Here is a 15002-nt window from a genome sequence, read left to right as displayed (position 1 = left end):
TCTTTATCATTAATTTTTTTAAAAAAATTTCCACTTCCAAGTATTATATCGAAAATGTTTTAACAATAAAATTATTTATAGGTATATTTAAATAAATTTAAAAATCAAAAGTAGAAGTGAAGCTTTTTAAACAACAAAATATATAATTTAAATAAACCTCAAAATTGAGTGACATTTAGACTAATTTACCTTCAATAGTTAAACGCCCTCTTCAATCCATGCTCCTTGCGTTCTTAGCGTTTACATCGAATCATTGTCAATCTGTTGGTTTTTCCCACCAAAAACCAATCAAAATTTTGGATCTTTTAAGAAAAATTTTCTCTTTTAACCTATCATCTTGCTTTATTGTTTTTTTTAGGGATATGCGATAAGCTATTGTCATAGTTACTAATAATTAGGATCATAAATCTCTAATTAGGATAATAAATAATATCATATTAGAAATGGGAAATATCGTTGTCTCGTTCTCATATCAATTACTAGTTGTTCTCATATCAATTACTAGTTTTTCTCCTTCACTGATCACTATTCTTATTCATCTCTTCTTTCCTTCTTTCTCCCTTTCATTTTTCATCAATTTTTAGAAATTATTTTTCAATGATATGAATGGTCAACTTACAATCATAATGTACTCCAAAAAAAAAACCTTACAATCATAATAGTTGTTATAAATGTGAATTAATTGTTCATTAAAGTCCAAAATTTTCTAGCTCTTCTTCACTTTGTCAAAATATCTTTAAATTAGACTATCATATTGATACATATATATGTAGAATAATAGACCCTAGAAAATTAAACAATATAATTATTACATAAGCTTAATTAATCAACGAGGACAGCTAAGCAATGGATGGGATCGGAGAAATCAATTTTAAGATAAATTTCTTCAAAATTAGGTTGAATTATTGTAAGGAAATCCAATAATTCAAGCAAACGGGCTGATCTTGCTAAAATGGTAAAAGTAAAAATCAATTGATAATTAGAGAATATTTTCTTTTTTCATTATTAAAAAAACGCTAGAAGGAGGGCTTGAACCTCCGACCTTGTGGTTAACAGCCACACGCTCTAACCAACTGAGCTATTCCAGCTATTGATAAGATAAGGACTTTTTTTGGAGTCACAAATCTTCATCAAATCTCATTTTTAGACCGGATGCTAGTTTGAATTTTTTGGACGTTAATACCATATTAATATCTATAAGTCCATCTCAAAGCCAATAAATTGAAAATGAGAGGGGTAGCCCGTGTATTATATTATAAACTCTTATTAGATTCTCTATATTTTCAGTGATCACGATGTCATATAACTCAAGAATTAGAGGATGATGGAGAAGAAAATGTTCAAAATATATAGAAATTTTTGCAAAATGATTAGTAAGACTAACTGGTCAACTTAAGAAAAAGTCAAAGAGGAATAAAAATAGAATAATTAAGGACGACGACTCGAAACATGCCTTATTGTTTGACAAAAGTGTTGAGAGAATTAACTCCGGCGCCATTTCCGGCTGGTGGACGGACTGAGCACGTTGGCTGGGGACTTATCGGCGATTCCACGTGTTCAATTTCTTGCCTTTTAATTTTTTTTTCTTATCCAAAGTAAACGATCCACATGCACATTCTATTAAAATATCAGATTACAATAATTTACAAGTTAATATTAGTATTATGTGATATTAATTAACATTAATTACTCACTATATTGGATTGGCTAATACTTGATTAATTTGGCTAAACATATAAAAATAAATTGCACCATATTTTTTTCCATTAAATATTTAAACTATAATTAACTGAGAAATTATTAAAAAAAAAGTTTAAAATTTAAGAAATTAAAACATATATATAATTCTTTTGATTAAATTAGAAAAGGAAGGTGAGTTTTTAAATAAAAAGAAAATTATTTTAACTAAAAATCCGAAAGTAGGGTTGACGAAGAAACGCAAAGACTTTGTATACGAGGGAGATGGTTTTTGAGCAGTTAAGCGGTTGACTTGGAATTTTAAAAAATCTATATCAAAAAACAAAAACGAAGATCGAAGATTATCATGGGAAAAACATTAAAAATTGTAATTTATAACATTAAAAAAAATCAACTAGCTCAACTTGCTCCCTTAAATTCCACCATACTGCTTCAAATACCTCGACTTATGATCGAGACCAAATGGAAAAATCATAATTAAAAATGTTATCTTTCAAACAAAAAGAAAAAAAACACATATATAATAATAATAATAACTTAATTGTAATTTTGGGTTATATGAGATACAAAACAATTTAAATAAAAATTTTGTAAGCCCTGGCCGCCACTTAAGGTAAATTGAGAGGATATGAGTTCAAATCCATGATGGCGATAGGTAAACTCACCATACTTGCGACCAATGAACCATCTATCATGAGTTAAAAAAATTTATAAACACGATTGAAATTCAATCCGCAGGGTAACTTGCCAATTAATATAATGTAATAATTATTATTCTATTTTATATTTTGTTAAATAAATGGATACGTTAACGGATGAAGTGGCATCCAAGATAAATACTTTGATAAGGTAAATTCTATTATTCAAATGTTAGTCGTGTTAAAGTATATAATACTAAAATTGAAATGGTGAAATGAAAGCAGGTTGGATTATTTAATTAAGAGAGCGATGACAAATTTAAATTAAGGGAAAAAAAAGGTACAAGTTGCTTGTTTTAAAACATATTGAAGTCCGCCATAAGATAAAGAATAATTGGCCTAGAAAAATACCAAGTCTATTAGGCTGTTTCTTTGTTTTTGTTGCATATTAGAAAATATAAATATATCTTCACACACGGTTTTACTTTTTAATTATATATATATATATATATATAGAAGCAAAAGCGATTGGATTTGCGCAAAAATTTGAAGATTATCAGAGTTTTGAAGGGAGAGATGGCAGCCTCGAAAGGTTCAAGAATTGCTTCACTTATATTAAGAATTCTGACTTTTGTTTTGATCTTCATTTCTCTGTTAATCATCGCCACCAATTCTAAAACCGTGCTCAAAGGAACTGAAGCCGAAGCAAAAGTTGAGTTTAAAGATGTTTATTCCTATCGGTAAGCAATCAATAATTCTTCACTAATTTTTTTTCTTTCTTTCTTTCTTTTTGAAATTAATCTATAAGTGATGATCTTGATTATGTTTTTATAATTAGTTAAAATTATGTGAAGGTACTTGACGGCAGCTGCTGTTATAGGAGCTGCTTTGAGTTTGTTGCAAATTGCTCTCACCCTTTACCATGTCGTTACCAAAAGTGATGGAACTCCCTTCTTCGATATGTTCAGTGATAAGGTATTTTTTCTTAATCCATAGGATTTTGATTAATTTCTCAGGTGTGGGATGTTCAACCTCATTTCCTCTTTTCTTGATAAGTTTTTCATTCGGTCTCTTCAAAAATATTTGAATTCTTAACCAAATTTCATAAAAGAAATTAAACTTACTAGTTTTCTTAATTTGACTTAACTTTTGAAAATATTTATCCTATCAAGATAAATGAAGATACAATACAATGTTTTTAAGTTTAATTTTTATAGACGGAAATTAAAAATGAAATTATTTTCAACAATCTTAAGCATGAATAAACCACCACTATTTTGATATCTAATACAAAACTTAACAAGTGGAAATCATAATAAATGAATAAATCGTCGCTCAATTCAAAAGTTTAAGTAGATAGATTTGATAAATTTAACTCATATATTAAATATCTAATACTCCTCTTATTAGTGTTTAAAGAGTATTAGCATCAGGGATCCTCAAACAAACAAAGGAGTATTAGTATTTAGTATAATAATAATTAAGAAGAAAAATTTCATTCATATGAGACAGTTAATTTTGTTTTATTTAGTTGAGCGAATTTAATTTTGTTTATTAGTTCCTGGATTTTGACGTTATACTATGAATAATTATCATATAAAATATCGAAAATAGAGCAACAAATTGATGAAAAGGAAAGTGCCGTGGGGATAAGAGCTGAGTGTGTGTAGGGTCGTTGACTTCAATTTTTCGATTTCTTCCACATATTCCCTTCAAGAAATAGGGATACAATATTAGAAAAAATATATTTCTATCTAAAAAAGTTTTATCTTTCTCGGGTGTGTGTCTTTTTCTGTTTTATTTGTCAACTGAAAAGAAATAGAAATATAATTCCATTTATTATTTTTAAATTTTATTTCAAAGAAACTCAAATGTTTTACGAGAAAATTTTGATTTATTTTCTTTAAATTAATTGAAATTATATGCAATCTTTTACCTTATGCATTGATTTGAGTGGAAGAAACAAAAAAATAAATAAATTCGTATATAGTTTTTAGAACATTGACGAAATATTATTTATTCATATCATCAGAAACAAGAAATATAAATGTTATCAAACATAACTAACGCGAGTTTGTATACAGCTCTTGACGTACCTTTTATTATCGGGCGCCTCGGCGGGACTGGGCGCTGGAATCGATCTGAGATCGAACTATAAAGATCTAGTTGGCAACATTTTCAACTCATTTTTCGACAAGGGCAGTGCCTCAGCTGCTATTCTTCTCCTTGCCTTTATTTGCAGTGCCGTCGTCTCTATTCTCTCTTCCTTGGCCCTCGTCAGAAAACCCTAATTAATTTTCATTTCTTCCATTTTAATTTCCATAAAGCTTTTTTTTTTCTTTCTTTTGGTTTGTGTTTAAACATTTGTAATGTTGGAGTGCATTTGCTGAATTATGTATTTAACCCCTCTTCTATAATATATGTTAGTGCTATGGTTTAGCTTGTTTATTATTTAAATTATCAATTGTTTGCCATCATCCTACATCAAATCTCGATTTAATGCTTTAACTTATTTGTACTGAAGAATATTAAATTTGTAAATAATTTTTCTATAAAAAAATAATAATAAAAATAAAAACTTTACTGTACCCCTTTTTATTATTTATGGTCAAGTCAAGGTTGAAAAATGAGGAGTTGGCATAATTACATTTACAGCCTCTTTGCTTGAATATTTAAACCGCAGTATGAGCAGTAGCTTATTTCGATGGTGTAGATTACATTATTAAATAATATTTTTTGAATTAGAATTTTTGTGTTTGAATTATTATGAAATTATAGAAATATTATAAATAGTTTATCAAAGCCTATTAATTGCCCCAAATCTAAGCGCGGGATCCTTTGGAGCAATCCAGTAGGCTCATACTTTGACACCCTTTGGAGCAATCCAGTAGGCTCATACTTTGACACCCTTTGAAGCAATCCAGTAGGCTCATACTTTGACACCTTTGGTTGGAACGCAATAATCGAATTTCAAGAAGTCCATTATCCATTTTTGGGAGGACATTAAAGTTGCCGTTTCTATCCTTTCAAAAAAAAAAAAGAAAAGGTGTATCAGAGCTAACTATTTACTATTTGAACTAAGAGTACATAGTGGGAGACGACAAAAAAAAATATCTTCCTCTTTCTTTCCTTCTTCTTCGTTCGGCCTTTCATCGTTATTGTTCTTCTCTCGAAATTTCATTTCAAATAAAAGTGAAGAACACAAATAATTGAAACTTTTGAAAACACGGAAGATTGAATTGAAGCGAAGTGAAAGCAAGCCAACTTGCTGCTGTTTTTGGTCAACTTTGAATGTGGATAGCAGCAATGCAATTGGCAATTGGCAATTGGCATCTTAAAGGGTACATTGTACAGCCCCTTTGGTTGAATATACAAAAAGTCACGTTGTCCACTACATCCCCCAGTTTTCCCTCATTTCCCAATCATTCCTTGTGGGAAACTAAAAACCAAATTAGTTTGGCAGACGAAGACCAAAAAAAGTCTATGGTTTCTTTTCCTGTGGCTATAAAAGCTATGGAATGAAAGATAAACATACATTGATTACCATTTAGAAGATATCAGAGAAATGGAAGCCACAATCACAATGGGTTCAAAGATTGCTTCTCTTGTGCTCAGAGTTGTCACTTTCGTTTTCCTCTTCATTTCCATCATAGTGTTGGCCACCAATTCCCAAGGCAATATTCATTTCCATAATGTCAATTCCTATAGGTATAATAACTATCCTTCTTAATTTATTTATTTACTTTTTTTTTCTAACGATGTATTTTATTAAGTGATGGAAAGAACTTTGGAATTTTGAAGGTTTGCGATGGCAACCATCATTATTGGAGGTGCATTCAATCTCTTGCAAATTGCCTTGTCCCTTTATTATATCATATCCAAAAGCCACGGCAATCTTTTATTCTATTTCTACGGTGACAAGGTATATAGTAAAGTAATGTTTGAGTATTGTTTTTACAATTTAGTTAGATATTCATTAAATTTATCCGGTCCATGAGTAATGGTTTATTCATCTTAAGATGATATCAGTATGGAATATTCGAATTTGTGTTGTTGTTTCTTCTTCGTTTATCATGATTTCCACTTATTGGGTGGTTAGGTTTTGTCGTACGTTCTGCTGTCGGGAGCTGCGGCGGGACTGGGTGGCGGCATAGATTTGAATGCGAATATTGAAGGGATGGGGTCGTTCTTCGGGAAGGGCAATGCGGCGGCGGCTCTTCTGCTGATTGCGTTTCTTTGCAGTGCTGCCATCTCAATTCTTTCCTCTCTGGCCCTCTCCAACAAACCTAATTAAAAATAAATGTACTCTCTTTTTTACTAGGAAAATTATACCATCTCTTTTTTCTTGATTTATTTTTTGCAATTTACCTTTTAAATTACTTGGCTGTGCGGTATGAGTTTTAGCATTTTCCTTTGCAGAAGAAGTGAAGTAAAGATTTGATTTTGTTTCTCCTTTCACGTGCCAATGAATATAATATAGGATGGTGAAACTTTTTTTTAATACAACCTTGGGGTGAGAATTCAAACTAGGTCGTAGGTCAAATTAACCAAAATCATTTAGTCAATTTGAATATAGTTCAATTTGTTAAAGCAAATATGAATTTTTTCTTCTTGGTTCTTTATTTGATACACTAATAATAATAAGAAGGTATAATTGTAATTCAACTAGTCAACACCTCGTTATAAGTTTGGTCAAAAAAAGAAAAAAAAAAAAATATATATATATATATATATATATAAAAGTTAAAATTTTCACCCTCAATTTTTAAATTGTAAATATTTATATAAAAAATGATATACAGTTAAGAGTATTAATTTTTACTTGAATGTCTGATTATTTAAAAAGAAATAACCCCTTAAAATATATGTTTCTTTATTTGGGATTTCAAAAATGAAAAATAGAAATAAAGAAAATAACATATTTAAGAAAGTATACTATCAAATTACCGTAGACAACAATTTAATTAGAAAAAAATATCTGAATTCAATTTTTTTTAACTATAAATTTATATCTTGAAACAAACTCTTCTTAATTAACTATTAATCCAATAATCTTTACTGTTTTTATAATGGTTATTTTCCAAAAAAAAAACAGAAATTTTGCAACTATCCTAAAATTAATTAGGTTTATAAAATAATTTTCCGGCTTTTTGTTTGTTCTTTTCTAAGAGATCAGTTTATTTACAAAGAAAACAAACACAATCAATTTTTAAGTTTTTTTTTTAGTACAATTGTTAATTTTAAGTTGAACAATAAAAATAGTCGAAAATATAAAAATGTTTATTTACTTTGATGTTCTTTTTGATTTAATATAAATCTCCATGGTTAGCTATTTCTATTACCCGTGCGTAGTAAAAAAAAAAAAAAAAACATATTTAGGTGGAGAAGCTGGACTGCATTTCAATTGGCCTTTATACGTAACCAAACCATCCTGGCCCAATTAGTAGCCCAAATTGCATCAAGCCCAACAGTATCACCATCAATTTCATCAAAGACGACATGACCATGAAACTATTATTGGTAAAGATAATTGGTTTTTAGGAATTTTTTGTTGGTTCTTTATTTGACACGTTAATAATAAGGTATTGTCATTAAAGAAAAAGAAAATGTTGTTTTTTGATTGTTTTCTAAAACCCAAAATTGAAAGGGCTCTCTTAACAATGCATTCCCTGCTAAATAACTCACCTTCTGACAAAGCCCTTGAGGATTCTCCAGAACTTGGTTCCTGTTCGGCCGTCCCCACGCCCTCGAGCTTGAACTGATTCCAGATTCACCCTCTTCAGAAGCAGAGCCAAGGCTTGCTCCTGGTTCTGGGCCGTGACATCATCGATGGCGCAGTCTTCTTGGCTCTTGTGCGATTCCTCCAAGGCCATTTGGGCGATACAAGCCACGTGAACATGGTACTTCCCGCATTCTGAAATGTAGGACCAGCCGTTGTCGTTGTGTGTTCCGCCATTGATGCTCTTTCTGTTGCACCACAAGCACTTCCCCCGGACTTCTTTGTGGAGATTGAACTCCACGTCTTTGATTTTGTAGTTTTTGTTGAGGTTTCTGCAGCAGGGGTGGAGGTCCAAGTCTTGATTCTGGCAGTGGTACACAAAGCCGTTGATGGGCTTTCTGCAAGCGTCGCATAACCTTCTGCAATCGTCGTGACAGGCCTTTGGTGGGATTCGAAAGAAATTGAAGGTGGAATTGGGGAAGAATTGATGTGAAATTGGCCACGTTTCTGGAAATTTGCACTCCTTGTGAAGATCAAAATAGTAGTTTTCGCATTGGTAGTGTGGGCCGAAGCCTACTTCCTTGCAGCCGTAGCAGGTGTAAGGTTTGGACATCCTCAACAAAGAAAAAGAACACAAACAATACAAGAGATTTTGGGGAGATGGGACAGATAATGGAGACGCTATCCATGTATGACTAGTCATATATAATTTGGTTGAGGAAAGGATTAAAGGAAGAAAAAAAAGAGAAGGTACTCATTTTAACTATGGTAAGTATTTTACATTTATGTAGTACAATTAAATTAACCATGATTTTAGTATGCATTTATTATTGTATTAATCAAATTTGTTTTATTAATGTACTAAAAAAAAATTTGTTTTATTAATACTACTTATACGTTAATATTCAATTATAAATTCCGCATGTTGAACACATATACCGATTATATATTTTTAATTTATTAATTCAATAAAAATGTCTAATATATTTCAAAAATAAATAAAAATAAAAATGTTTAATACTTTTAGTTTTTTTTTCCCCTCTTTTGGATAGCTACACAGATAGCCCTTTTGTAGAGGATACTTCCACAAGCGTCTACTTTTAACCATTTTTTCAGAAAATGTCTGAAGTTGACCCGTTTTAAGCTGTTCTTTTTTTAATAATGTATTTTTTTTAAACTTATTTTGAAAATAGGTATCATGTCAAAGTTATTCTAAAATAATGCTTTTGGAATAGTTTTTTGACATTTGCTCGTGTCTTCATGTTGAAATTCCACGTCCCAAAAAAAAATTATAGATAGACGACCATCTTAAAATTTTAAAAAATGAATAAAAAATGTGTATTCATTAAAGACTATGTCAAAACCAGCATATATATATATATATATATATATATATATATATATATCCTTCTATATATGTTCCCACCAATGTTTTTGTATTTTGATAAATTCAGGCGTAATTCATATCAATAAGAAATAAGAATTAATAACAAAAAAGTAACTTTATTATTGGGAATCAAACTTGAAACAGAGTATATATGTATAAGTATGTGATGGTCATGGTTTTGGTATAATAACAGTAATACATACAAGAAAAGAAAAGAAAAGAGAATTAAGAATTTTAATTCTTAATCAAATCTTGAAACAGAGAGGCGAGAACGGGGGTTGGATCTCCAAGAACGATGCTAACAATGGTCTTGACGAAGATCTTAAGAATTCTCCAACACTTGATTGCTTTGGAGTGATCCTTATTTGATCTCCACAGCCAGTGGCTGGTCTTGTCGACTGATCTGACCAAGTCTCCGCCGCCGCTGTGCCATTTTTGCAGAGCCATTTCTGTGACACAAGCCACGTGAACGTGGTACTCCCCGCACTCGGACACGTAGGACCATCCACGGTCCTTGATGCTCTCACAGTCGCACCACACGCACTGTCTCCCAATTTTGCTGCGCAGATTAAACGCCACGTCTTCAATTTCGTACCTGTTGTGGAGGTTCCTGCAGCAGGGGTGGAGGTCTAAATCGTGTCTTCTGCAGTGGTACACGAAGCCCTTGATGGGGTTCATGCATGCGTCACAAATCCTTGGGCATTTCTTGTGTGGGGTTGTGGAGAACTTGAACATGGAACCTGGGAAGAATTCGTGGGGAGAGGGTAAGATTTTTGGAAACATGCAGGTTTCGTGGAGATTGAAATCGCATTTGGCGCAGTGGTAGCGTGGGCCGAACCCTGTTTCCTTGCACCCACTGCAGATGTAAGGTTTTGGGGATTGTTTTAGCTCCAGATCATGCCTCGGATGGTTTGGATTTCGGAGCCCCATCGGAACAGATCAGTTGAAGAATTTTTGAGGTGGGGGTAAATCAAGATGGAAGCTAGAGTAGTGGCTATTTATAATCATACGGAAGCCACCGGGAAATTTCCTTTCAATCATCTTTATCCATTCCAAATTTCCCAATTTTTCACCATTTCTCCAATCATTTGCTCACTCTGATCTAATGTAATCACTCGGGTAATTAACTTATTATTACTTCCTGGGCTTGCTTTAATTGTCTTTAATTTTTTGTTATTTTAGTTACAAATATTTTGGGTCTCATTTAATTCAAAATAAATGAGATGTGTCAAACACTAACCAGGGTTAATCAGGGATTAATCATTTTGCTCCGTTTGTTAAAATTTTCAAATTATTTTGAAAAATAAAATCAAAACTACTACAATAATTCTATTATATTATTCTAATTTATTAATAACCCTATTTTATTATATGGGGGTTTTCGTTTCGATTTATTAAAATCCACTATAAAATTGATCTTCATTTGGTTTGTTTAGGAGCTAATAAAAACCCATGCTATAGAAGGAAATTACTTCCTCTCCAAGGAAAAGAAAAAACTAGCAAAAAAAAAAACCATAGTTTTCATAGAAGAAGAGAAATAAATAGTAATGCTATGATTAAAATCTGATTTCAAAATGCCAACATTAATTGTGAGTTGACAAGGGATTAATCATTTTGCTTCGTTTGTTAAAATTTCCAAATTATTTTGAAAAAGCTAAAAAAACTACGACAATAATTTTATTCTATTATCCTGATTTATTAATAACATCGTTAGGTAATGTGGTTTCCATTTTTATTTTTTGAAAACAGTGGGCTTCAGTGGATAGAGACCATGCTATAAAAAGAAATTACTTCCTCTGCAAGAAAAAGGAAAAACTAGCAAATTAACTATAACTTTCAAATATGAGAAGAAGTAAATAGTAATGTTATGGTTATGGGATGGGATTTTTCTTAGATAATTTGGATTGAAATTCTTTGCATCTATGATTGTAGTTAATTAAATTAAACTATATATATATATATATATATATATATATATTATTTGTAAGATTTTACAAAAAAAACTATCTTGAATTTGTTCCTTTTAAATTGAAAACATTATATACAACCATGTTGTCATTTAATCCCTCTTTTTAGATTTGTGGTGGGTCTGTAATTTTTTTTGTTTTAATATTAGTCGGATATTCAGTCCTACAACTTCAAATGGAAATATCTTAGCAACTATACCCATCTTGACAATTTTAGTTTTATTAATCAATTAAATTGAATATATTGAAATTAACACCTATATCCCATCCCGAGTAAGTTGTTGAACCGACCAAAGATTAGTATTATTGATGTTAATTTATTTATTAACATCAATATTAATTGGATATTCCGTGCTACAACTTCAAATGGAAATGACTTAATAACTATACTCATATCGACAATTTGTTGATTTATTAATCAATTAAATTAACTTCCCAACTCTAGTGAGTTGTCAAACTGAAAAAAAAAACTAGTATAATTGATATTAATAATTTATTTATTAGTATTTCAAACAATATTTTATAAATATGTTGGTAAAACATAAAAATATGAATTAATTAATTAATTAGAGATTAAAGATAAGAGAGCTCTCCCACCATCCTCACATCCTTGAACTTCAATAGCTTTCAAACTCATCTTCTTAGAAGAAAAGAAAGTGTTTTTTCATGGCATCGTCACGCTTTGGAACTTGAAGATTGTTCACCCTCTCCAGAAGCTGAGCTTGTTTTTGGTGATTAATATTAAGACAAGCCACGTGAACATGGTACTTTCCACATCCCGACATGTAGGACCATCCATTGTGACCGTGGGCGCCGCCATTAATGCTCTTATGGTTACACGACAAGCACTTCCCTCGAACTTTGTTGTGGAGATTGAAGTCCATGTCTCCGATTTTGTGCTGTTTGTTGAGGCTTATACAGCAAGGGTGGAGGTCCAAGTCCTTATTCTGGCAGTGGTACACAAAGCCGCTGATGGGCTGCATGCAAGCGTCACAAATCCTTTTGCAATCTTCGTGACAGGCCTTTGGTTGGCTTATGAAGAATTTGAAGGTGGAACTGGGGAAGAATTCGTGGGAAATTGGCGAGGTTTGTGGAAACATGCACTCTTTGTGAAGATAAAAATTGCATTCTGATTCTGGGCATTGGTATCGTGGCCCGCACCCTGTTTCATTGCATCCATTGCAAGTGTAAGCTTCTTGGGACTCCTCCAGCTCCAGTTCATGGGGATGGAACTTCATCGCCATTTCTTTCTATTGCCTAGCTTCAAAAGAAAAACAAAGACAGAGGAACAATATTAAGTTGGATGAGAGGAAGAATAGCAATTAGATTCATAATATAGTAAGAAATTAAGGAAGACAACAAACAAAGCATGTATGATTCAATTAATATTTTAATAAATTGTATAATAAAATCGTGGTTGAGATAAATAAATGCAGAATCCAATCGGTGATATAAATTGGAAAAGTTAGTCAAATAACATTGATCACCTAGTGGCATGCAGGAGAAGTCCATAAATGAGAAATCCCGACATGTGTATTCATTAAAGACTATGTCAAAGCCAGCATATCTTATATATATATGTTCCCACCAATGTTCTGTTCCGACCCAAAGTAGTGGGTTTGTTGTTATTTTTGAAAGAAATGAGGACGGAGAATACGTTGTGTGATGTGAAACACTCGCATGATGAATTGAAGTTTGTGGAGTCTAAAGGAGCTTACATTTGCCTTGGGTGCATGGAACCAGGCATCGGGTCACGATACACATGCGAAAAATGCAGCTTCAAACTTCACAAATGCTGCATGAGGCCACAAAGAAGTTGCCACGAATTCTTCCCCAATGCCACCTTCGAATTCTTCCAAACCCCACCAAATACAAACAATAATAATAATAATAATTGCGAGGCTTGCACAATGTCCATCGGAGGCTACTCGTACCACTGCCAAAATCAGAACTTGAACCTTCACCCCGTTTGTATGGAACTCACTGCATATTACAAACTCAGATCAGACGACGGCCACGGCCACCGCGCCGACGTCGCCTTGAACCTCCACGACAAAGTCCGAGGTGAGTGTTTTTTGTGCCACCAGACCAAGAGCATCAATATTGGTAGCCACCGCGACAACAAAAATGGCTGGTCCTACGTGTCAGACTGTGGGAGCTTCCATTTCCACGTGGCTTGTCTCTCCCATAAACTCTGGTTACAAGCCGCTGCTCAGGACAAATTATCGGACTCTATTTTTGATCCTTTCTTGGAATCTATTTTTGATCCTTTCTTGGAGAAGTTGAAGATTATGTGGAACAGGATCTCCACTTACAATTATTCCACCTTGTTTTGGCCTTCATGAAAAAACTCAACTCGATCCTTTAAAAACTCATTATTATCTCTACATATTTTATAAGATATTATGTTTGAAATATTAACATCAACCATATTATACTAGTCATCTTTTTACTTCAACCACCCTTTTAAATTTCTTTAATACAACATACTGGAAATTGCTCGAAACTCAAAAGCAAATATTATTCTTTAAATATAGTCCATTTAATTGATTAATAACCCATTCAATTTGACAACGTAGATATTTTAAAACAACATACACCAACTAAAATTAATCTATTAAAAAAAAACTAATTCTAATTCTAATTGATGCAAAAATAATAATAATAGATAGTTAACTCAAATAGACCACTTATTGGATCCTATTTGAGTTATTGTCTAAAATCTCTCAAATTTATATTTTGTCTTAGGTATTGGAGAAAAGCTCATTTTTCAATTACCAAATTAATTACTCATGTGGCTATATATATATATATATATATCTATATCGCCACAAATCATGGTTTCATATTTAAAAAAACTGTCCACCTTCTCTCCAAAAATATTGTGCGATAAGACGAAAAAAAAAAGGAAAAACATATTTAAGTGGGTATATGTGAATCCCATACCAGAAACAGGCTGAGAATGCTTAACCCAAAAACATTTTAGCCCAAAGTTGCATCATATAGCAGTACAACATAACACCTTCAATTTCATCAAATGACACAAACCATTTACTTATTATTATTTTGGCATCAACTAGTTTATTTTTTTACTTTTTTTTATTTGATATTTGTGAGTGTCCGAACCAGTTTACGTACACATTGACTAATCTTACGAAACAGTCATTTAACCTTCCAACATTTAGTATCGGAAAACACATAAAAATTAATTTATCAAGTTGGGGTCATCATGGGTTTGAACTCATTAATTCTCTCCCACTTTACTTAGGGTGATAATTTTAGTTGATTTATTAATGAATTAAATTGACTATTATTTAAATCAACACTTATAACTCACCCCAAAGTTAGTTGTTGAATTGAAAAAGACTAGTACAAAATGTTAATAATTTTTTTATTTGGCAATTTATTTATTAGTTGTTGGTAAAACATAAAAACATTAATGAATGAGTTAATTAGAAATTAAGGGCAATGTAGCCAAGCCGCTAATAGGGGCTGCATGCAAGCGTCACAACTCCTTCCACGATAATCGTGACGAGCCTTTAATTTGGTTAGCTTATGAACAATTTGAAGCTGGAATTGAGGAAGAATTCGTG

At 31.9% G+C, this 15002-nt stretch overlaps 5 protein-coding genes and 1 non-coding gene across 6 annotated transcripts; 2 read left to right on the top strand and 4 right to left on the bottom strand.

Annotated features, from left to right (window-relative positions):
* Positions 1-1014: 1014 nt before the first annotated feature.
* TRNAN-GUU (transfer RNA asparagine (anticodon GUU)) lies at positions 1015-1088 on the bottom strand. Its single transcript has one exon. It is a non-coding gene; the product is annotated as a tRNA-Asn (tRNA).
* Positions 1089-2809: 1721 nt separating this feature from the next.
* LOC111006513 (CASP-like protein 4D1) lies at positions 2810-4793 on the top strand. Its single transcript, XM_022278501.2, has 3 exons — positions 2810-3076; positions 3191-3311; positions 4421-4793. Exons 1-3 carry the CDS (start codon positions 2913-2915, stop codon positions 4625-4627), a joined length of 492 nt encoding a protein of 163 aa, XP_022134193.1. The 5' UTR covers positions 2810-2912; the 3' UTR covers positions 4628-4793.
* Positions 4794-5861: 1068 nt separating this feature from the next.
* Positions 5862-6788, top strand: LOC111006565 (CASP-like protein 4D1). Its single transcript, XM_022278570.2, has 3 exons — positions 5862-6044; positions 6138-6258; positions 6436-6788. The coding sequence occupies exons 1-3, from the start codon at positions 5902-5904 to the stop codon at positions 6628-6630; spliced, it is 459 nt and encodes a 152-aa protein (XP_022134262.1). The 5' UTR covers positions 5862-5901; the 3' UTR covers positions 6631-6788.
* Positions 6789-7641: 853 nt separating this feature from the next.
* LOC111006130 (uncharacterized) lies at positions 7642-8916 on the bottom strand. The gene has a single exon (XM_022277899.2). It carries the CDS (start codon positions 8756-8758, stop codon positions 8018-8020), a length of 741 nt encoding a protein of 246 aa, XP_022133591.2. The 5' UTR covers positions 8759-8916; the 3' UTR covers positions 7642-8017.
* Positions 8917-9538: 622 nt separating this feature from the next.
* On the bottom strand, positions 9539-10583 carry LOC111006129 (protein VACUOLELESS GAMETOPHYTES-like). Its single transcript, XM_022277898.2, has one exon. It carries the CDS (start codon positions 10370-10372, stop codon positions 9677-9679), a length of 696 nt encoding a protein of 231 aa, XP_022133590.1. The 5' UTR covers positions 10373-10583; the 3' UTR covers positions 9539-9676.
* Positions 10584-12007: 1424 nt separating this feature from the next.
* LOC148212067 (protein VACUOLELESS GAMETOPHYTES-like) lies at positions 12008-12671 on the bottom strand. The gene has a single exon (XM_088123529.1). It carries the CDS (start codon positions 12651-12653, stop codon positions 12051-12053), a length of 603 nt encoding a protein of 200 aa, XP_087979655.1. The 5' UTR covers positions 12654-12671; the 3' UTR covers positions 12008-12050.
* Between the last annotated feature and the right edge of the window lie 2331 nt (positions 12672-15002).

This window comes from Momordica charantia, assembly GCF_013281855.1.
Source record: "Momordica charantia cultivar OHB3-1 chromosome 4 unlocalized genomic scaffold, Mcharantia_2.0 BLBB01000004.1, whole genome shotgun sequence".
Lineage (NCBI taxonomy): Eukaryota > Viridiplantae > Streptophyta > Magnoliopsida > Cucurbitales > Cucurbitaceae > Momordica > Momordica charantia.
The sequence above is the reverse complement of the archived record's forward strand: the minus strand, read 5'-3'. Positions and strand labels throughout refer to the sequence as shown.